The following is a 21,880-nucleotide window of genomic DNA, read 5'->3' as shown; positions in this document are numbered from 1 at the left end:
AGAGGGAAAATTTGAAGAGGATGAAGGAGAAAATGAAGAGGAGCATGAAAATGCAGGAGAGAATGAGGAAAATGAAGAAGTACCTGAAGATTGCGCTCCAGGTGAAGAGGAAGAAGAACAAGGTGATTCAAAACATCATCCGTGCTGTAGTCTTCTTATTCGAACATATTAAATGTCATAATTAGATGATGAAATAAAATGGCTTGCAAATTAATGTGAAAAACAGATTGACCCAAATTGAAAGAAAAACATCTTCCTGGCGTACTAAAAGAGACTGCGTATGGCCAAAACTTTTTAACCAAAAGCTGGGTTCAAATCGTTGAGTAAACACGAATCTTAGTTTTGATAACTTGTACAGACGGGGCTTTTGGATGAGATGCGAATCTGCGTGTTCCATCTGACATTAGTTGGTGAATGTTAAATATCCCGTGGTGTCTTCGGAGAAGAATACGTGTAATGTAATGCTATATGTTCCTGCTCCATGTTTGTGCATGGTTCCATGTTTTGTGAACGACCACATCCCACTTCTGACACCAAACACAAACATGCCCCTGAGAACCCTGAATAAGTGACCAATTTCTGTCCCAGTCTAATATCAGACCTGGTCAGCCCGTTCGTGAAAGACTCGGGCCAAGAGTACACGCTCCATGAGCAAATCCCATAGTAATAGGAATGCTTCCCTGCTCATTGAGCTGAGACATATGGGTTTTTGCATCATGTTGCCCTTCCAAAGGAATGCCATGAGTTGGCTGTTCTGCCGAAATGGCCGCAATTATTCCCACCTACTCATTAAATTGGCTGGGGAATGTTGAAGTGCAAGTCTTTCATGAACTGGCTGGCCAGGATTTACACGAAGGTGATTTTGGCAGAAATTTGTAGTTTGTCCAGAATTCAGCAATAACTCGAGAGTTGGAATCGACTCCGTTAAATAAATACAAATATGGAAGGAAAAAAATTCAACAGAAAAGAAAATTCCCCATTTTATTTTAAAAATCCAAATGATCTGATTGTGCCTTTGATGACCTGCCCCACTGCCCCAGCCCTTTCTTACGCTAAGCATTTCCTCCATTATTTCTGCCAACCGTTGTTTCATTCAATTTGCTTGTTTTCCCCCACCTACCCCACCACCAAATAGCTGGAGATACAGCGGAAGGCCGAGCAGGTAAATGCCATTAGTAAATTGCACTTTCTTCTTTGTTTATAGATCCTGTGACATCTGTGGTGTCTAATGGATTGCATTTCGGTGCATTAGTGCAAGTGGCTTCACTTTTTATAGTTACGACATAATGTGTACGGATACATCAAATTCAATAAAATGTAACAACCTCCTTTCACATATTAAATGACATGTTGTATGATAGGGCAGTTATAGCTTGCCCCGCCCCGGCCCCACTTCCCCCAAGTTTCTTGGTTGAGCTTTGATTCAATATCTGCAACTATGTCATCCTGATGCTTCGCTAGTAGGTAGGTATGCGTCAAATTCGTTTTCTGGGGACGCGGCTGTGCCGTTGATGCAGTGTCCCTGTTACCAATCATCTGGTACTCATTTTGCCAACCTCGGAAGGATGACAGGCTGAGTCAACCCACCTGGTGTTAATTCAACGACACAACAGGGGCTCAAACTCAGGACCCTAAGATCTCAAGCTAGCCACCTTAACCGTTAAGTTAAGCCAACACCAGGCTAGGTATTCTATGATCGCATGGTATTTTATCACAAGATTTGGCCTTTGGGACAGTGACAAATTTTGGTTGGCTTTTGGCAAAATTTGGCCTTTGGGAACGATTTTGGAGGCACGGTCATATATTTACTCCTATTTTGAGTGAATGATATTTAACCTCAGCTTCACCAATTTCACACTTCCGTACTACAATCATTATATATTATCAGGTTTTACGTTATTAGTTCATGGGTACACCTTTCATGATAAAAAAATATTCATCCCTGTGAATGCAAGCAGGATAGCCAGATAAAGGTCACTTCTAAAGGGAAACTTTAAAATTAATATTAATTAATATTAATAAATACTATATTAAATATAATAAAATATTAAATCATAATTTTAAAATAATAAAGAATAATATTAAATAATAAATTAATATTTATAATATTAATAATAATATAAATTAATAATATAAATTAATATTAATTAATTAATTGTATTATTAATTATTGTTAATATCAATTAAAAATTAATAATAATATAAAAATTTAATAATATTAAATAATATGAATTAATAAAATTAAAAATTAATATTAATGCAGATTGCAAGTACAGTTAGGTCTAGGAGGCATTTTTAAATCAAGAAGAAACTAGATGGTATTCATAGAATACTTACCCTGTGCAGTCAACTTGGTGCGAGCCAACTCTTCTGTTTTTGAAAGGTTTTTTTTCTTTGATCCAATATGGCTGCCAGACCAATATGGCTGCCAGACATCATAAATTTATATTCTCTAATATAATTGTTGCATAGATCACGCTCAATAAATTTAAAACTGATCAGACTAAGCTTTGTAACTGTCGAATTATGACGTCATCATGAAGGCACCAATGAGGCCATCGTTAACAACACTTATTCCCCATGCTGATTTCTTTACAATGAGCCACGTTTCAATTTTTTCCATGGAATGGTTTTGGAGATATAGAGGTGCAACTTTTTCGGTTTTTCAAATATGGCGCCTGTATAACGTGACCTATGGCGTCATAATTTAATTAAAGTATTCTACAGGATGAGGTGCTCCTATGATACAAATTTCGTGTCCATCAGACTAATAGTTGCAGAGGAACCTTTTTTTTCATACTGATCAGATCAAGCGTTGTACTTGTCGAATTATGACGTCATAATGAAGGCACCGATGACATCATCAACAACATATCTTATTTCTCATGGGGAGTACTTGACAATGAGTCTTGTTTCAACTTTTTCCATTGAGCGGTTTGGGAGATATAGAGGTGTAACGTTTTTCCAAGATGGCGTCCATACCACGTGACCTTGGACGTCATAATTATGAATAAGAAGATTCTACAGGCAGAGGTGCACCTATGGTTAAATCTCGTGTCAATCGGACCAACGGTTGCCAAGAAGATGAATTTTAAATATGCAGACATGCCACATGTACGCACATATGCCACACGGACGCAACCAAATGCCTAACCCTGCTTTTCGCGAAGACTAGGAAGTGGCTGTGTCAAATCAAATAGTAGCCGGCAAAGCCGGTGTTGTGAATGAACGCGTACGTATTATGTTGAAAAACCAGATTATGCTGGATCCCTTGGCTTGAGAATTTCGAAGCTTTGACGCACCAAATCGCTCAATGGAGGCCGCCATCTTGCGGATGCGGAAGTATGCATAACAAATTGAAAAAGGTTCAATAGGAGTTTGTTTCACCCGTCTTTGTTTGATTCACAATCTTATGCACCTCTAATTTGTAATTAAAATACTTTAAGACCAACCTCGTTACCCGGGCCCACACGGGCCCCGGTTATCTTCAACGAAAATCGTCACCAATTACCGGAACCAATGAGATTCGAGAATTTGAAAAAATATTTCAAAAAAGCTTTTTACCACATTTCGGACGCTGAAAACGGCGTCAAATATTCTAAAATTGACGAAGAATTATTTTTTAGAAATCTCGCGGCCGTAGGGGATAGTTTTTCACGGCCGGAAATATCCGAAGTTGAGACGGAATTCACCGAATTGATCAAGAAGGAAATTTTATAAACTTTAATCTCATCCAGAATGCAAATGGATGCATTCTGGATGAATTATTTTTGGATAATTCGGTGCATTATCCGTACCCATTTCCGTACCCAGTCGGTACCGTACCCATTTTGAACTGGGTACGGTACCGACTACACCTACCTACTACCAACTACCTGACCTACTACCAACTACCTAACCTACTGATGCCATAGTGATGGGTAAAATAGTGGCAAGAGGCTTTGGCTTCGCCGGCTCATTGCGGCTTTGCAGTTGGGTACTACGTACTAGTAGAGAGGATTAGAAGGTGGTCGAGATGACGACTTCAAATTTGATTGGTCGAGATGACGTAACATGCCATAATATTTTGTCCAAGTACTGCTAAACGGAAGGGTTGAAAAGTGATAAGAAGGCGATTTTGGTACTCCAGTGTTCAAATATATAATTCACTTAAAATAAAATAAAGATTTTAAAGGTTGTAGAATTTTTTTTTTTTAGTTTACCGCCGTTGATGTCGCATCTTTTACACCACCTTATTTAACACGTTACATTAGTACTTGGCGCCTGTTGTTTGTGTCCTTTATGACATCCTTAAAATAGTAAGTTCCATGTTTTTTTTGTTTGACTGCCAGACAGGCAGAGACCTTGATGTTCCTGTGTCCACTGTACGCAATGTTATCAGGAAGTTTAAGGCCCATGGCACTCTAGCCAACCTCCCTGGATGTGGCTGCAAGATAAACCCTCTGTGCGTGTGCACGATTGGTCAAATTCAGGGCCAAAGTACTGCTAAACTACAGGTTCTTTTTCCGATTCAGGTTCAAAGTACAAAATTCAACTGAAATGAAGTTGTTCCTCGATCATAAACTGACGTGTGTAGACACGACAGACAGACAAAAATGATCCATTTGCTTAACCCCGCCTTTCACTTCACGTGTGCGGGGTAATAATAGTAATGTAAAAATAATATGATTACTTATCATTACCTATGAGTAAAAAGAATACAATAATATAATTACTTATGACGTCTGATGGAAATTTCATGAGCTGACCTGAAAAATTGTGTAATTGAATTCACAACACTATTGTTTCCTTTCCCTCCTCCTCACCAAACACTGTAATCCACATCAAAACCAATGCTTACTTACAATGAGGTTTCTGCTTCCACACGAATAAAATTGTTTCAAATTGTCCGATTTCTGGAACAAATTCTCCCCAAAATGCTAAAATCCATCAGAATAAATGAACCTGTGATGGGACAACAAGAACAACAACTCCTGAGATAACAGCAGAGGCTGCAGGTTTGCGAGAACAACTGGGTCGGGGGGATTGCAGGAGTGAAGAGTGTGGATAGAAGGAGGATAGATGAACTGAGGGAACTATAAGGTTTATAGTGGGATTTATAATCCACGTCAGCTTAATCAAAGCAATGCAAGCAGAGAAGACAGTCTGCTTAATCAGCACTTTCACGGGGTTCTTTAAGATGCATCAACTTAATCATATCAGAATCATGAGCACATGATACGTCTAAGTTCAGCACACAATGCGGTGAACTATCCTGGTACAATAATAAACAAGACAATTGTTTAACCCATTGTTTGTGTGTCTACCTTACCCCAACCTTCCCCTCCTCCCCTCCTCCCCAAATATTCAATTCCCCTCAGCTCTTCATGGAGGTAAAGTATGAAACTCGTTTTCTTAATTTATCATTTCTCCTTGCTAAACTTACCTTGATTTCATGAAGTAGATTAAAATCTACCAACATAAGTGAACCACCACCTTTAGAGGCCATTTTTCCCGCAGAGTGGTGGTTGGTCCTTTTTCGGGCACCGTGGTCCCCTTTTTGAAGCAATGTTTTATGGCCGGATGCCCTTCCTGCCGCAAACCCTGTTAGTCACCTCTTGCGACACACAAGGAATTACCAGTGAGCTGGTACTCAATTTGCCGACCACTGAAGGGTGACAGGCTGAGTCAACCCCCCTGGTGTTAATTCAGCGATCGACCAGGATTCGAACCCAGGATCCTCGGATCCCAAGCCAGCACTCTAACCGCTAAGCCAACACCAGGCTTGTCTTTCCTTAAAAGTGGAGGATTTTTTTTTAAATCTATCTATAATTCCAGTAATCTCTGTGTGTGTGTGTGTCTGTGTGTCTGTGTGTTTGTCTGTGACCGCTGTTTCTCGACAACCACGGGTCCGATATACTTGAAACTTGCCAGGTATATTGCTGGGGGCCCGAGGATGTGCCTTTTCAAGGTTTCATATTAATCGGAGAAGTAGTTACCGAGCTATGGCGATTTCTTTACCAAACTCCGCAAGCCGTTCGCTTTGGACCAAACCATTTCATGTAAATAGAGGGGGGGGATTGTCACCGTACTCGCAAGCCGTTCGCTTTGGCTTTGCGAATGGACCAAACCATTTCATGTAAATAGAGGGGGGGGATTGTCACCGTACTCGCAAGCCGTTCGCTTTGGCTTTGCGAATGGACCAAACCATTTCATGTAAATAGAGGGGGGGGGGATATAATTTTAGATATATATATAGTACGGGCATGCCCTAGTCTATCTATAATTCCAGTAATCTGTGTGTTTGTTTGTCTGTGACCGCTGTTTCTCGACAACCACGGGTCCGATATACTTGAAACTTGCCAGGTATATTGCTGGGGACCTGAGGATGTGCCTTTTCAAGGTTTCATATTAATCGGAGAAGTAGTTACCGAGCTATGGCGATTTATTTACCAACTGTTCGCTTTGGCTTTGCGAATGGACCAAACCATTTCATGTAAATAGAAGGGGGGGGGGGGTTCTGTGGTCGTTACTGCCACGTGGTTTCAAAGTTTTTTTTTGTTGTTGTTGTTTGCACGCATGTTTTTTTGCACCCACGTACGGGCACGCCCTAGTATATATAATGTACAGTACCATTTCCGTTACGTGAACTTGAATGCAAAATTGAAGTACAGTTATTATCAATCACGACTTTACCCTGAACTGATGGATATCCAAAGAAGCCGCACGTCAGCATGTTGCACCATTTGGCATTTAAATACTTTTGGCACAACACAAGACAAAGAGAGCGCCATTGGAATTGAACTCCTAAGCAAACCTGCCACTTTCTCTGGAGCGGACAAAAACTCATCAACACGAATGGAATAACGGACAATTATTCGATTGGTAGTCTCAGCACGCCCATAACCCTGCTGGCGAGGCCGACTGCTCACGCCTGCCCAACAAAGCTAAAGGGGAGAACAAAGGAGGTCAAGACGATGTGCTCCAAAATTGTGCAGCACTTCAAAAGGCAAGACGTGGCAGGACAAAGCACTTTTATTTTGTTGAATAGACCCACAATGCAATTCGTTTCCAGCCAAACATGGCGGCCCTGCACGGTGGAGGAATTTCTAAAAAACAAAATACACTTTCACATTTTGGGCTATTATGTGTAGATCAGTGACAAAAAAAAAATCTCAATTTATTCCATTTTAAGTTGAGGCTGCAACACAACAAAGTGTGAAAAATGTCAAGGGGTGTGAATACTTTCTGAAGGCACTGTAGTACTTGTTCTGCAAGTTCTCCCTGTAATACGAGCCTCGATCTTGTATACAAAAAAAAAAAAAAAAAATACGGTCCAATGGGAATCATTACTTGGAACTATAGTCTGCTCTGAAATCATTCTCATATTCCCAAGAAAATTAGAATGCATTAAACATCCCTATATACAGCCATGGCCAAAAATATTGGGCCCCTCGCACTTTTTTCAAATAATACACAATTTCTTCAAGAAAATTGTTTAAATAAAAAAATCTTTTGGTATCCACATATGTCTTTCTTTGGTTTGCAGTGGAACAAAACAAAAAAGCTGAAAAAAATACTAAATCTTAGCTTATTCCACACAGAACTCCTAAAATGGCCCGGACAATATTATTGGCACCTTTTAGAAGTTGATAGAAATAATTAGATTTCAAGCAGGCGATTCTCCTTTACTTTGGAATTGAACTCACCTGTGTTGAGTTGCAGGTGCCTGCAATATAAAAATCACTGATTCAACCAGTTTGAATAGAGAATAGGAGTCATTCTGCTGTTTTGCGTCACTGTGTGTACCACAATGAGCATGGAGGCAAGAAAGAAAACCAGAGAATTGTCTGAGGACGTCAGACACAAGATTGTAGCCAAGCATGGACAATCTCAAGGCTACACTTTCATCTCCAGAGACCTTGATGTTGCTGTGTCCACTGTACGCAATGTTATCAGGAAGTTTAAGGCCCATGGCCTCCCTGGATGTGGCTGCAAGAGAAAACTTGATCGAAGATTGCAGCAAAGGATTGTTCGAATGGTGGAGAAAACACCTCCATCAACTGCCAAACAGATTCAAGCTGACATTCAGACACAAGGTACGACAGTTTCAACTCGCACCATCCGTCACCAACTCAATGAAAGGGGGTTCTGTGGTAGAAGACCCAGGAGGACCTCACTGCTGAGAAAGCCCAACTGGAGTTTGTCAAAACACACCTGCACAAGCCAAAATCCTTCCGGGAGAATGTCCTGTGGACAGATGAGACCAAATTAGAGCTTTTGGAAAAGCACATCATCTCTATGTTTACAGAAAACAAAATGAAGCCTTCAAAGAAAAGAACACCTTCCCTACAGTCAAACATGGAGGAGGTTCAGTGATGTTTTGGGGTTGCTGTGCTGCCTCTGGCACTGGGTGCCTTGAATGTGTGCATGGCATCATTAAATATGAGGAGATTACCAAGGCATTTTGGAGCACAATGTTCAACCCAGTGTTAGAAAGCTGGGTCTCCGTCGAAGGTCATGGGTCTTGCAGCAGGACAATGACCCCAAACAAACTTCAAAACACACCCAGGAATGGTTCAAGACAAAACGTTGGACTGTTCTGAAGTGGCCAGCAATGAGTCCAGATCTAAATCCCATTGAACACGTGTGGGGAGATCTGAAAATACCAGTTGGGAAAAGGTACCCTTCAAATCTGGGAGAACTGGAGCAGTTTGCACAAGAAGAGTGGGCCAAACTGCCAGTATAGAGGTGGAGGAAGGTCATTCATGGCTATAGGAAGCGCTTGACTGCAGTTATTTTGTCCAAAGGCCGTGCTACCAAATATTAAGTCTAGGGTGTCAATAATTTTGGCAATGCGATGTCTTTTTATTTTCTGATTTAAAAAGATATATCAAGTTCTGAATCAAAAAACAAAGGTTCTGTAATATTAACAGTGAAATAAAGAGTTGTGGAGACCAAATACTTTTGTCAATATCAACTTATCTTTGGAGAAAATTGTAAGTTATTTGAAAAAAGTGCAAAGGTGCCAATATTTTTGGCCGTGACTGTACACTAATTGGGGTCATGCTGATCCTATGTAGCAAATGTGGATGTAACCATGCCAGAACTGTAGGAGGATTAGCGCGACAAAAACACCCATACACACACCGGTCCATGGATTATAGTAAGGATAAAGTAGTGTATTTCAATTGGGTCAAGCAGATCAATTGGTTCAGGTAAAGTGCTCAAAGACAGGGCCTTAAGACTCGCAAAGTATGAGCAAGAAGCACAGATCAGGGTTCAGCGATCTGAAAAGTAACCGATCGCGGTACAAAGATGAACAGCTCGCTCACATCGGTGTTGTTCAAATATTTGTGGGGTTCACATGCTTGAAATGGTTTACCCTTTCCAGTTTGCTGATTTTTGAGGTTGACAACTATTTGCATGCTATCCAAAATGGCGTGCAATCTACCGGGAATTAAATCCAATCAGACTTCCAGGAAATTATAAGAGTAATCCAAGGAAACCTTTCCGCGAAATGATCGCAGGAGGTCGTAAGAGATAGTTGGCACAAACGTCGCGACTGAGACTGTTGTGGGGCGCTGCACCTGCGTCAGGGGTGTCTATGACCCTGTGAACTTGATGCCAAAGACCTTTGACCTTCAAGGCATTTTTCAAACTTAAGACGTACCTGTCGTAAACTTCTTTTTCTCTTTCTCTCCTTTGCCTCCCTTCTTGCTGGGTCCGACCCATGACCGGCCTTCCCTATAGGAGAAGATGAAGGTCAGTGTACACAAATCAAATGATCCTCATCTACCCAACCCCATTAACTTTGATATGTTGTCTTACGATGGATATAACTTTAGTTTTCTTGGGTCACTGGAATTGTTTAGTTGTTTTAGAGGCCATCTGCATATCACATGTGCACAGGAAGGGCAAGTTACGTGGGAATTAAGCATGGGCGTCGAAAGGTGGAGGACGGGGGGGGGGGGGGTGGACAAGTGCCCCCCACTTTTTATACAGGGATACTGTAAGGTGTTTGGTAACATGGTGCTACAGGTGTGCCGCATGTTTCCTCAAGTGGAATGTCTTTTCAGGTTGCTACTTGTTTGGCCTGCCAGCTCTTGTGAAGCTTAATTTGACAATTCGTCTGCGTTTCATGTTTCAGATAGGCAATGTCCCCCCCTCCCACATTTTCAAAGCATCCGACGCCCATGGAATTAAGACAATGCATAAAAGAGAAAAGACACGGGAGAAAGAGGAGTGGTATTTCCTGGAAAAGAGAAAAGACACGGGAGAAAGAGGAGTGGTATTTCCTGGAAAAGAGAAAAGACACGGGAGAAAGAGGAGTGGTATTTCCTGGAAAAGAGAAAAGACACGGGAGAAAGAGGAGTGGTATTTCCTGGAAAAGAGAAAAGTATGGCGACAAGATCCCACCATTTTTGTACCTAGCTTGTGATGTTTACCTTACACAGGTAAATTCCTGCGTGTCTGAGAAACGAAACAGAGTAGAGCCTAGCTGGGACTTGGATGGGGAAGTTTCCATGGAAGTATCTTAGGCCTGGTATTGTAAGTTGAGGTACAGCTCACTTTATATCAGGTTTGCCATTGAACTGTCTTGGTCTTGGTTCCGCCCCACGTTTCGTGGAATCCGGCGAAAAACGCCATCTTGGCGCAAGATCTGCAATGACTTTATGGCGGTCCTGTTCGTATTTTAGGTTGTGAAACTTAAAGATCCCAAGGCATTTCTCGAAAAGAGAAGGCCATTGTGTGCACAAATCCCAAACAACCTACTCCCAGATATGCTTCTTTATTACCTTCACCACTGGAGGTGGATGGAGGATATGTTTTCACCCCTGCTTGTCTCTGTTTGTTTGTTTGATGTGAATAGGATATCTCAAAATGTTGTGGACGGATTATGACAAAACTTGGTTGGTTACTCCTCAGTCACATTTGCTCTACGGCTAGGATACGGCGGCCGTACCCCCCCTAAATTGACAGAAACGTGCGGCAGCCGCAGAGTTTCTGAGGTGGCCGCAGGGTGGCCCTAGGGCGTATGGCTATCTTTTACAGGCCGTAGGGGTCGCCGTGGAATTATAGCGCGGAGTTATAACTTTTTTCATTTCTAGGGTGGCCGTAGCAATTCGACAAGCCGTAGCCATGACGACGATATACATATGAAAAAGAACTGGTATATATACCCACTCGTTACCGTCCGTCTAGCCGCACGTTCGCCTTAGGGCCCCCCTGCGGTCGCCTTGCGGACACCTTGAGGCTACCTTGCGTCTGCCTTGAAAATTCTATGGCCGCCGCAGGGACGCCCCAAGGTCACCGTGCGACATCAAATCAAAGACCGTATGGCACCCCCACGTTTTCGGTCTCCACAATTTCTAAATACCCCGTGCGGCTACCCGATAAATAAAAACATATGTGACTGCTACATTGTGTGACCGTGGAAATACTGCGGCCGCCCTATAATTGCTAGTGGCCGTAGATTTGTTAGACCCTACGGCCACCGAGCCAAATGTGACTGAAGCATTAGGTGACAAGAATCAGCCAATTAGATTTTGGTTCAGGTCCAAATCCAGATCCGGCCTATAAGTGGGATACAAAACGTAAACTGTTCAGCATGGTGGAGGTATGCGCTCTACTGAGCAACGTTCTTGTAAATCTTTGTAATAGACAGATGGCCTGTAAACAACACGATAAAAACAGAACACCTGCCCAAAGCTGCAAAATTCGTTATTAAGTGCCTATTTGCTTACGTTGCATTCATTCGGTTTGGTGTTCTGCCATAATAGAGGGCAGAGATATCTTTCTGGCCATTTTTCTGCTCAATAGTAGTCACTAAGTGGAGAGAACATGACCGTTAAATATTTACAGAGATTGCTGTAGATTATAATGAAGAAGGTCTAACACACCTCTCTCTGTTTGTTTCCTTCTTTTCTGCAGACAAACCCAAGCCCAAGTGAGTTTGATTGAGGACACCTGTTCTTTGCGATACATAAACACACAGACACACCATATTGAAATGCACAAACAACGGTGTGAACACAATACAACACAGGCAAAATATTCTTAAGGAAAATTTGGGGGAAAAAATGGGAAAAAGTTGGGAAAAATACATATATGATTAGCTGCAAACATTTCTCCAGCAATGGAGTCGGTCGGATGTCCAAAGACTCCTTCGAGGGAGAACAGCGGATACCAAAGCGGTTTCGCAGCAAGGAATGCACACGGTGGTTTGCCTTTACTTTCCTCATGGCATTCATAACGGAGAATTGGAATTTGCCCAGGGCACCTGGAAGCATTTGCCTACTCTTTTTGAAAGGCCCCATAGGATCCTTTGCGTCCATCGGCGTTTGGGAGTTGATGGGCCAACCGGCTTCACTTCCTCTCCGAAGGGCGGTGCGCCCTACGAAGCAATACCCTACCTGTGAAGCACCGAGCAACATTAGGCTGCCCACCTCTTAAACATTTCCCACCAATTAGGATTAAAAACCAACTTCCAGGCCATAAAAAAGTACCGTCTTAATCATTTCCTCATTAAATTAACCCTTGAACTGCTTATTTGCCTGTATAAATGACTGATGTAATCAACAGTTTCTATGTTTGGCCAAATCCTGATATCAGAAATCATGGATAAATCTGTCCTCATGCCACAAGCTCAGTTCATGTGTACTTAAAGGGGCTGTTTCTACCTGCCAGGTTCGTAGTTCCTCAGCTAACGGTTCCCAAGATGCCTGATGGAGACTGCAGGGTGGATTTTGATGTAAGCTCTTCCGACCTAACGCTTGACCTAAATCATGTGGATCGCACATGGAATCGTCGTTGTCTAACACCCGCCATGCTTTGTTACCGAACAGGACATCCATAGAAAGCGAATGGAGAAGGACCTGGGTGAGTTACAGACCCTGATTGAAACCCACTTTGAGAGTAGAAAGAAAGAGGAAGAAGAGCTCATAGCTTTGAAGGAACGCATCGTGAGTCTGTTTGTCTTCGCTTCCTCGCTTGCATTAATCTTTACTAGCAACGGTACCCGCCCTACGGGCGGGGCTCCAATTGGGAGGCCCAAATGAAAAGGCAAAATATCAGAAATTGAAGGATTTTTTTATTTTAAACGATTTATATAAACATCCGTTGAATCATATCACACGCAAATCATCAAAATCTAAACAGTATTTGTAAAATTTCAATAAAAGCCACATCACTGTTCATATCGGTGAATATTATTCCATCGTGTTTGGAAAAACTGGAAAAATGGGAAATTGGAAAAATTTGAAAAAAAATTGGAAAAGCAATGTAGCCTATTTTACTCCAGGGGGTCCCAGGATTTTTTTAAAAACCAAAAAAAAAACACCTTTAGAGGCCATTTTTCCCCGCAAGCGGGGGTTGGCCTTTTTCGGGGACCGTGGTTGTTGTTGTTTTTTTTGGTCCCCTTTTTGAAGCAATGTTTTACGGCCGGATGCCCTTCCTGCCGCCAACCCTTTTTGTCGCCTTTTTACGACAAACAGGGAATTACCAGTGAACTGGTACTCAATTTGCCGACCTCGGAAGGATGAGCAGGCTGAGTCAACCCCCCTGGCGTTAATTCAGCGATCGACCAGGATTCGAACCCAGGATCCTAGGATCCTAAGCCGGCACCCTTGCCACTAGCCCAACACCAGGGGTCCCAGGATTACCCACTCAAAATTTCGTTGCGATCGGTTTAGCCGTTTTTGTGGTACCTGGGAACAGACGGACAGACGGACAGACAGACATTTGGTGAATTATAGTAAGATATCCTAATCTTGCCCAAACTCGTTTTTCTCGGGAGGACATGCATGCAAATTTGGCATCCAAGGCCTAGATACTAGATGTAAAACTTGTGCTGGTGGTTCCTAACCTAACATTGCAGGCCAGAAGTGATCCCCTTACTAAACATGCAGCATCTATGTGTCTGTAGGAAAAACGGCGTACCGAGCGAGATGAACAGCAGAGGGAACGAGCAGAGAAAGAAAAAGAAAGACAAACTTACCTGGCTGTACGTACAACCTTGCTCTCTCCCATACTTTTTTCAACTTTCCATTAATTCTATCATAAACCACCATCTCTGTCTGTCTCTGCGATGTTAATGGCCTAAGCGTTACATCAAGTGCAACTTCTACGTCTAACTTGATTATAGTGAGACATCTGTGACATATCCTAATACTTGCGGAACAGGAAGAGCGACAGCGTAAGGAAGATGAACATGCGAGGAGAAGGTTTGAAGAGGATGCCATGAAAAAGAAGGCCTTGTCCAATATGACCATGCAATATGGCAACTTCCTGTCCAAGGTATGATCATGCATAGCTTTACGTTCCACCTCCATTTTGTCCTAAAATTGTCCATTCCATAATCTCTACCCTAACCCACCTTTGGTGGCGGAGGTTGTTTTCACCCCTGTCTGTCTCCCTGTCTTTGAGCAAGATATCTAAAAAAAACTAATGGACCGTTAAGGACGATTCGATTCGATTCTGGTGAAGATCTGAATTTGGATACTATAATTTTTAGGTGATTCTTCATCATTGAGATATAGGGCCAAAAACGATGTATAGGATTATATTTCAGAAAGTTGTGGACAAGTTATAACAAAACTTGGTGGATGAGTTGGTCAGATGACAAGAACAAGCCGATTAGATTGTGGTCCATTTCTTAATGCCGATCGGGCCTATCTGTGGCATAGAAAACGTAAATTGTTCAGCCTGGCGGAGGTATCTGCTCGGTGTCCGCCCGATGGTCCGAAGCCCGATGGTCCGAATTCAACCGTTTCGGACCTTCGGACCATCGGGCTGGCACCATCTGCTCTACCGTGTGCCGTTCTAGTTATCAGCATGTGTATATATATATTGTAAATGATAGCACACTGAGCAGTAGAATACCTTAAAATTATTTATTAATCACCTGACGTTTGGAGAGCAAACTAGTTATCTACCTCAGAGTCAGAGGCGTTGAGTGTGGTGTTAACCGTTAAGTTCCGTTGGGTACGGTTCACGTCATGGATTGGTCCAAGTCCTTGCCAATCACAGGGCTTCCTTGCATTCAAATGACTCTGCCGTTTTTGACGTTGTAATTGATTGCGTAGTGCCATGTATGTGGGGTGTAAGTTGATGTGTCGGTTTATGGAGTTTTTATCAGACTACCAGGCCTCAACAATCTCGCGGTTCACTCTCAAAGATCCTGTGGCAAGAATCGTGGTCCGATTCCATGAGAATGTGTGTTGGTGTGTGTATATGTGTGTCGCAACCAATGACAACCTGTCTTGTCGTCTTTCAGCACGTTGGTGTACAGTTAGCCTTGTGGTTAAGCGTTTGGATGTTTGGCCCACATAATTGGCTTCACAATCTTCACATTGTATGTTGTAGATGACATTCTTTCTGTCAAATTTGTTCACCTGCTCTTTTGGCTTTGACAGCTGGGCTGATCGTAAGGATGTTTTGTGGTTTGTGGGTGTGATTCATGTTGTACTTACGTAGAATGCGGCTTGTGGTTTCAGAAGCGTATTGTATGTAAGGAAGTTCATACAAAAATACATACGGTTTCGGTTTCGGTTTCACCACCACACCACACCCAACACCTCTGAGGAAAAGAACTAGTTTGCTCTCGAAAGGTCAGGTAATTAATAAAGAATTTTAAATTCATTTACTTTTCTCTATCCTTTATAATATGAATCATGAGCTGCAAATCTTTCTACATGTACTGTACACACACACACACACATATATATATATATATATATTGTTGCGGTTTTTAGAACCTTCACATGTAAATTTAGTTGTAAATTTCCTTATAAATAACCCCTATGTACATTTCCCCTTAATTGGCTGTTAATTGAAATAAGTGCACCTTAGTTAGTCCACATTGCAACACGTAGCAAATCATAGGCCCTTTCGTAGTTATTTCATTATTCTGTGTTTCAGTTAAGGCCATGTATTTCCAATAGTTGAATCTGCGTTGCATCAATCAAATAAGAGTAGGCCCATTTTCCTTTCCAAAGGGTGTGAGTGCTTTTCTAACCCGTGCGCCACCATTACACACGCGGTCGCCTCGGAGAAGAAGGGGGAGGAGCTACCAGAAGCACAGGCGTGGCCCCATTTCGTCACCAAAGGTGGGGTCAGCCCGCCCTTATGACCAACCAGGAATCAGTGGGCATGGCTTGAGAGGGCGTGGAGAGAAACATCGAGCAGGTTCGCGAGGGTTCCGAGGGCAGGGTTATAAAACCCGTTGCGCAAAGCCCCCACGGCAGATGAGTGAGGAAGCACGAATTGAGAGTTCTGTGGAGGGAGGTGCTTGAGAGTTCTGTGGAGGGAGGCGCATTTTCATTTGTGGCATTTTCCGATTCCGGAACCATCAAGGAGGTGCGGCGAGTAAGGAGAGACCTGCTGCTGCAGAAAGCCCTGCCATGTGGAGCCGCCGGCTGTTCGCTTCCGAACTGCGAACCTGGAGCGGACCTCTTTGCTGCGCATTTTTCCCAGACCTTCCTGCCCTGTGTCCCACCTGAACCTTCTCCTTCCAGCCATTCATTCCTGCCTGAGAATCCCCTTTTTGTGTACGTGAGTTTGTTCTGTTCGTCTTGTCCTGGGGATAAGTTAAGCTGTATAAGTTAAAGAATTGCACTGTGTCTTCTGTTCTTTTCCTGTATATTACTTTGATTGCCTCTCTTCCTTTGGGTTTTGTACATAATTAATAATAAATATCTGTTCCTTCTTACCTTTGGTTTCTTCTTTCTCATCCGATCGCTTTCGTCCCTTCTTTCGATTGAGCACCTGTGGCACGATTTTGGCCGAACCGCTTCGCAATCGGGTTAGTCTTTGCTAATGGCTCGGATTCCGGACTGCTAAACCGCTCGGCAAAATACCATCTTGTCCGGGATTCGAGCAGTACTTGTCTCCCTGTTTTGCGGAGGGATTGATAAAGGTATTCGGGCTAATACCTGGACCAATAACCCTGATCAATCCCCCCCGCAAAGGAGCGTTACAAGTACCAGGATCGGCGACGGCCAGTATACAGGACAAGGGGCTAATGCCCCTTGGTAAGGGGAGCGCCGTCGTCGGATTCTGTAACAATATATATATATATATATATATATTGTTGTGGATCTGTCGCCGGCCTCCTCTCCTTATCAAGGGGGGATTAATCCCCTTGCCTTTACTGACCTGGCGCGACCGAGACCTATTATGTCCCTTCCGGACAGTGCAAAATAGGGTTTCGGGACCAAATTCTCGCTCGTACCTAAGTACTCGCGCTGCCCTGGAAGCGAGGAAGCAAGCCTCGCACGAACCACGTGTGATGGTGATACGCCGAGCGGTTTGCGTACACGTGATTCGCGCCGTTATAGATAGTGGAACCCGATTGGAGCGATCTTATTCGTGCCACGCTTAGTCAATGGAGAAATCACGGGAACGATCGAATTCAGAAGAAAAGGAAGAACAAATAGATTTAATGATTATTGCACGTATTTACAGTTCAGGACGAAGAGACACAGAGCAGCTTAGACAGTCTTAATTATCCCAGGGACAACGGGTCCGTCTCACACACACTCACACAGGGAATTGCAGATGAGCAGGTGTTCCCCACTTGCCGCGGTGGTCGTCCAGGATCGGCCCCGTCCGGCTCTCCACGGTCCCCGGCACGTCCCGCGGAGATGGAGGTAGGCGAAGGCAGGAACTCGTATCGTGTCGCTCGAACAAACGGGTAATCTCGGGGCGAACGGTGGAGGGCGGACTTAGCGCGGCTGGTGATTTATTCAGCCGCGTTCACTCGCTTGGCCGAAAATGCGTTGTTCGCTACAAACGCGCCTGGCTGCGCCCACGTATATTCAGGACCAACTCCTCTGCTTCTATTCCATGGCACGCGCGTTCCCATGCGAGGGTCAATTTCAACAACGGTATACTGCGAGTTCTCTCCTCAAGTCCTTAACGAGGGTTTTCTCATGCACTCGTTCACAACCCAAGCGCCTCTATGAGTCCTTCTGCGAGTCCTCTCCCCGGCAAGTCCTTCGCGCTACTGGTGCAAGTCCTCCCTCTCCTCTCAAAAACTGTTCAAGCGCCTCTCCCTTCTCATAACTCATCAAGCGCCTCTCCCTTCTCATAACTTGACGAGTGCCTCTCTCTTCTCATAACTTGACGAGCGCCTCTCTCTTCTAAAAACTGTTCAAGCGCCTCTCCCTTCTCATAACTGAGGTGGGGGGCTTCGCGCAATCGGTTTTATTGCCAACCCTCTTAGCCCGATCGAATGTTCCAACCACGCCCTGTGACGCAGTGCTGCAGCCACACGCTGTGAGCCCTGATTGGTGACTCATTCTTACCGTCATCGCCTCTGACGCTCTGCCTCGACTCCACCCCGACCTCGACGCCGGCCCCTCCTTCCTAGGCCTACCTCGTGTTAACTCGACTAGTGAGCGAGCAAAGGGCAGCAAAATGGATTGCGCCTACCGAGGTAGGATGGTTTTCCGGAGTAGGACCTATTCTCCTGTCTTTACACAACGCAGGATTAACACTGGAAGGGGCCTACTCTCACATATACTAAGACATAACTATATTACAAATGAGGCTACATGTTGCACGTGTGACTATCTATGGGGGGCAAACCTTTAACCTTTATTAAACTCACTTTACACATCTCAAAACCGTAGCAATATATATATATATATATATATATATATATATATATATATATATATATATATATATATATATATATATATATATATATATATATATATATATATATATATATACATATGTATATAATTATATACAGTGGGGAGAACAAGTATTTGATACACTGCCGATTTTGCAGGTTTTCCCACTTACAAAGCACGTAAAGGTCTGTAATTTTTATCATAGGTACACTTCAACTGTGGAAGACGGAATCTAAAACAAAAATCCTGAAAATCACATTGTATGATTTTTAAGTAATTAATTTGCATTTTATTGCATGAAATAAGTATTTGATCACCTACCAACCAGTAAGAATTCCGGCTCTCACAGACCTGTTAGTTTTTTCTTTAAGAAGCCCTCCCATTCTCCACTCATTACCTGTATTAACTGCACCTGTTTGAACTCGTTATCTGCATAAAAGACGTCTCCAGACCGTCTCCGACCACAAAGACCGCAAAGACCGACCGCAAAGCCGTCTCCAGACCTGTCCACACTCAATCAATCAGACTCCAACCTCTCCACAATGGGCAAGACCAGAGAGCTGTCTAAGGACATCAGGGACAAATTTGTAGACTTGCACAAGGCTGGGATGGGCTACAGGACAATAGGCAAGCAGCTTGGTGAGAAGGCAACAACTGTTGGCGCAATTATTAGAAAATGGAAGATGTTCAAGATGACAGTCAATCTCCCTCGGTCTGGGGCTCCATGCAAGATCTCACCTCGTGGAGCCTCAATGATCATGAGAAAGGTGAGGGATCAGCCCAGAACTACACGGCAGGACCTGGTCAATGACCTGAAGAGAGCTGGGACCACAGTATCAAAGAAAACCATAAGTAACACACTACGCCGTCATGGATTAAAATCCTGCAGCGCACGCAAGGTCCCTCTGCTCAAGCCAGCGCATGTCCAGGCCCGTCTGAAGTTTGCCAATGACCATCTGGATGATCCAGAGGAGGAATGGGAGAAGGTCATGTGGTCTGATGAGACCAAAATAGAGCTTTTTGGTTTAAACTCCACTCGCCGTGTTTGGTGGAAGAAGAAGGATGAGTACAACCCCAAGAACACCATCCCAACCGTGAAGCATGGAGGTGGAAACATCATTCTTTGGGGATGCTTTTCTGCAAAGGGGACAGGACGACTGCACCGTATTGAGGGGAGGATGGATGGGGCCATGTATCGCGAGATCTTGGCCAACAATCTCCTTCCCTCAATAAGAGCATTGAAGATGGGGCGTGGCTGGGTCTTCCAGCATGACAACGACCCGAAACACACAGCCAGGGCAACTAAGGAGTGGCTCCGTACGAAGCATCTCAAGGTCCTGGAGTGGCCTAGCCAGTCTCCAGACCTGAACCCAATAGAACATCTTTGGAGGGAGCTGAAAGTCTGTGTTGCGCAGCGACAGCCCCGAAACCTGAAGGATCTGGTGAAGATCTGTATGGAGGAGTGGGCCAAAATCCCTGCTGCAGTGTGTGCAAACCTGGTTAAGAACTACAGGAAACGTCTGATCTCTGTAATTGCAAACAAAGGTTTCTGTACCAAATATTAAGTTCTGTTTTTCTGATGTATCAAATACTTATTTCATGCAATAAAATGCAAATTAATTACTTAAAAATCATACAATGTGATTTTCAGGATTTTTGTTTTAGATTCCGTCTTCCACAGTTGAAGTGTACCTATGATAAAAATTACAGACCTTGACGTGCTTTGTAAGTGGGAAAACCTGCAAAATCGGCAGTGTATCAAATACTTGTTCTCCCCACTGTATATATATATATGCATCAGCAGATCTAACCCCATGACCTTAATGTCACCAACAATCTGCCCACCCTATTATATCCCTTTCCTCAGTTTTGTTCATATCTATCCTTCATCTCCTTTACACCCAGACTCCTTTGGGCTATTGTGTTTTGGCTGTTTTCTTCAACTGAAATTACTGATAAAGTTATCCACAAGCAATCCATCATTCAAACACAATGTACACTTTTTGTCTTCTCTCTCTCCTTCCTTCCTTGTTGCTGACATTCCTGCGGTCACCATGTTGTTTGGATCACTTCACAGGCTCAGGTGAGATGAAAGAGGAATTAAGTAAGAAATAACTTTTCAACTCAAACTAAACATGTTTATTCCCGCCAGAGAGTAATGCATTCACTCGTGACCGTGTGTGTGTGTGTGTGTGTGTGTGTGTGTGTTCGTGTGTTTGTGGACAAGATATCTGGAAAAGTTCTGAACGGATTTGGATGAAAGTTGGTGGGATGATTGCCCTTGGGATAAGGAATAATTGATTTGTTTTTGGTGAAGCTCAGGATATTATTCCCGATCCAGGAATTTTTTGAAGGATTTTTTTACCATTGGAAGATAGGGCTCATTTTTTTTTAACATTATCTTCTATATATTCTATATTTAACATTGTGATATGAAAATAGTTTTCATATTTGTTGTAAATGTAGTTTAAACTCGTGGTTATGCATTAGAGCGGTGTATTTTTTTTAGCAGTGGTGTCTTCAATGTTCATTTTTTTTTTCTAATAAAGACAAATTCTGTCATTTTAAAACCACCAAAGTGTGTATTAGGTTTCCCCGTTTAATAAAATGTATCGTTTGATATGTATAATGCTTTAAAACTGTTTTTTTTTTTGTTTTTTTAAACCTCAGAAGAGATATCAACATTTACCTCAGCGAATGTCATTCGCGGTGTCAGTATTTGATGAACTTATGAAGACTTAGTTCCAGATTTGTCAATGGTTGAGGTATATTAACAAACGAATAAAACAGATTTGGCAAAATTCTAACTTTTTTTTAAAAGATCGCATATTCACCCAGGGTTGTGAGAGGCTGAAGAAGAAGAAACGTCGCATGGGCTTCCCAGACCAAATAAATAATTCTGGTTCTGGCTCTGCGATTTTCAGGTTTATTACTCCCGCCAGGGAGTAACGCATTCGATCGTGTCCGTCCGTGTGTTTGTGTGTGTGTGTGTGTTCGTATGTTCGTGTGTTTGTGAACAAGATATCTGGAAAAGTTCTGAACGGATTTGGATGAAAGTTGGTGAGATGATTGCCCTTGGGATGAGGAAGAATTGATTCGTTTTTGGTGAAGCTCAGGATATTATTCCGGATCCAGGAATTTTTTTGGGGAATTTTTTTGGGAAGATTTTTTCTGTTTTACTGCATTAAGGCTTTTATTCTTATTCTTAAATGATGTTTTTCTCCTCCAATTCCGAGATATATCAAAATAAATTCTCT

At 42.9% G+C, this 21,880-nt stretch overlaps 1 protein-coding gene and 1 long non-coding RNA gene across 2 annotated transcripts in view; both read left to right on the top strand.

The window, feature by feature from the left end:
* LOC137427620 (uncharacterized) overlaps positions 1-5,378 on the top strand; it is a 5,693-nt gene extending 315 nt beyond the window's left edge. The window contains exons 1-3 of the long non-coding RNA XR_010984533.2: positions 1-122; positions 1,136-1,162; positions 5,361-5,378. The exon at positions 1-122 is cut by the window's left edge and continues 315 nt beyond it. This is a non-coding gene — a long non-coding RNA (uncharacterized LOC137427620). The remainder of the gene's footprint in view (positions 123-1,135; positions 1,163-5,360) is intronic.
* Positions 5,379-9,518: 4,140 nt separating this feature from the next.
* LOC137427617 (troponin T, cardiac muscle isoforms-like) overlaps positions 9,519-21,880 on the top strand; it is a 30,712-nt gene continuing 18,350 nt past the window's right edge. The window contains exons 1-6 of the mRNA XM_068117225.2: positions 9,519-9,744; positions 11,914-11,929; positions 12,670-12,733; positions 12,828-12,944; positions 13,907-13,984; positions 14,164-14,277. Coding sequence (XP_067973326.1) covers positions 12,701-12,733; positions 12,828-12,944; positions 13,907-13,984; positions 14,164-14,277 — 342 coding nt within the window. The 5' untranslated portion in view covers positions 9,519-9,744; positions 11,914-11,929; positions 12,670-12,700. The remainder of the gene's footprint in view (positions 9,745-11,913; positions 11,930-12,669; positions 12,734-12,827; positions 12,945-13,906; positions 13,985-14,163; positions 14,278-21,880) is intronic.

Source organism: Myxine glutinosa, chromosome 5 (genome assembly GCF_964187855.1).
Source record: "Myxine glutinosa chromosome 5, kmMyxGlut1.1, whole genome shotgun sequence".
NCBI lineage: Eukaryota > Metazoa > Chordata > Myxini > Myxiniformes > Myxinidae > Myxine > Myxine glutinosa.
Note: the sequence above shows the minus strand (reverse complement) of the source record. Positions and strands in the feature narration are given on the sequence as shown.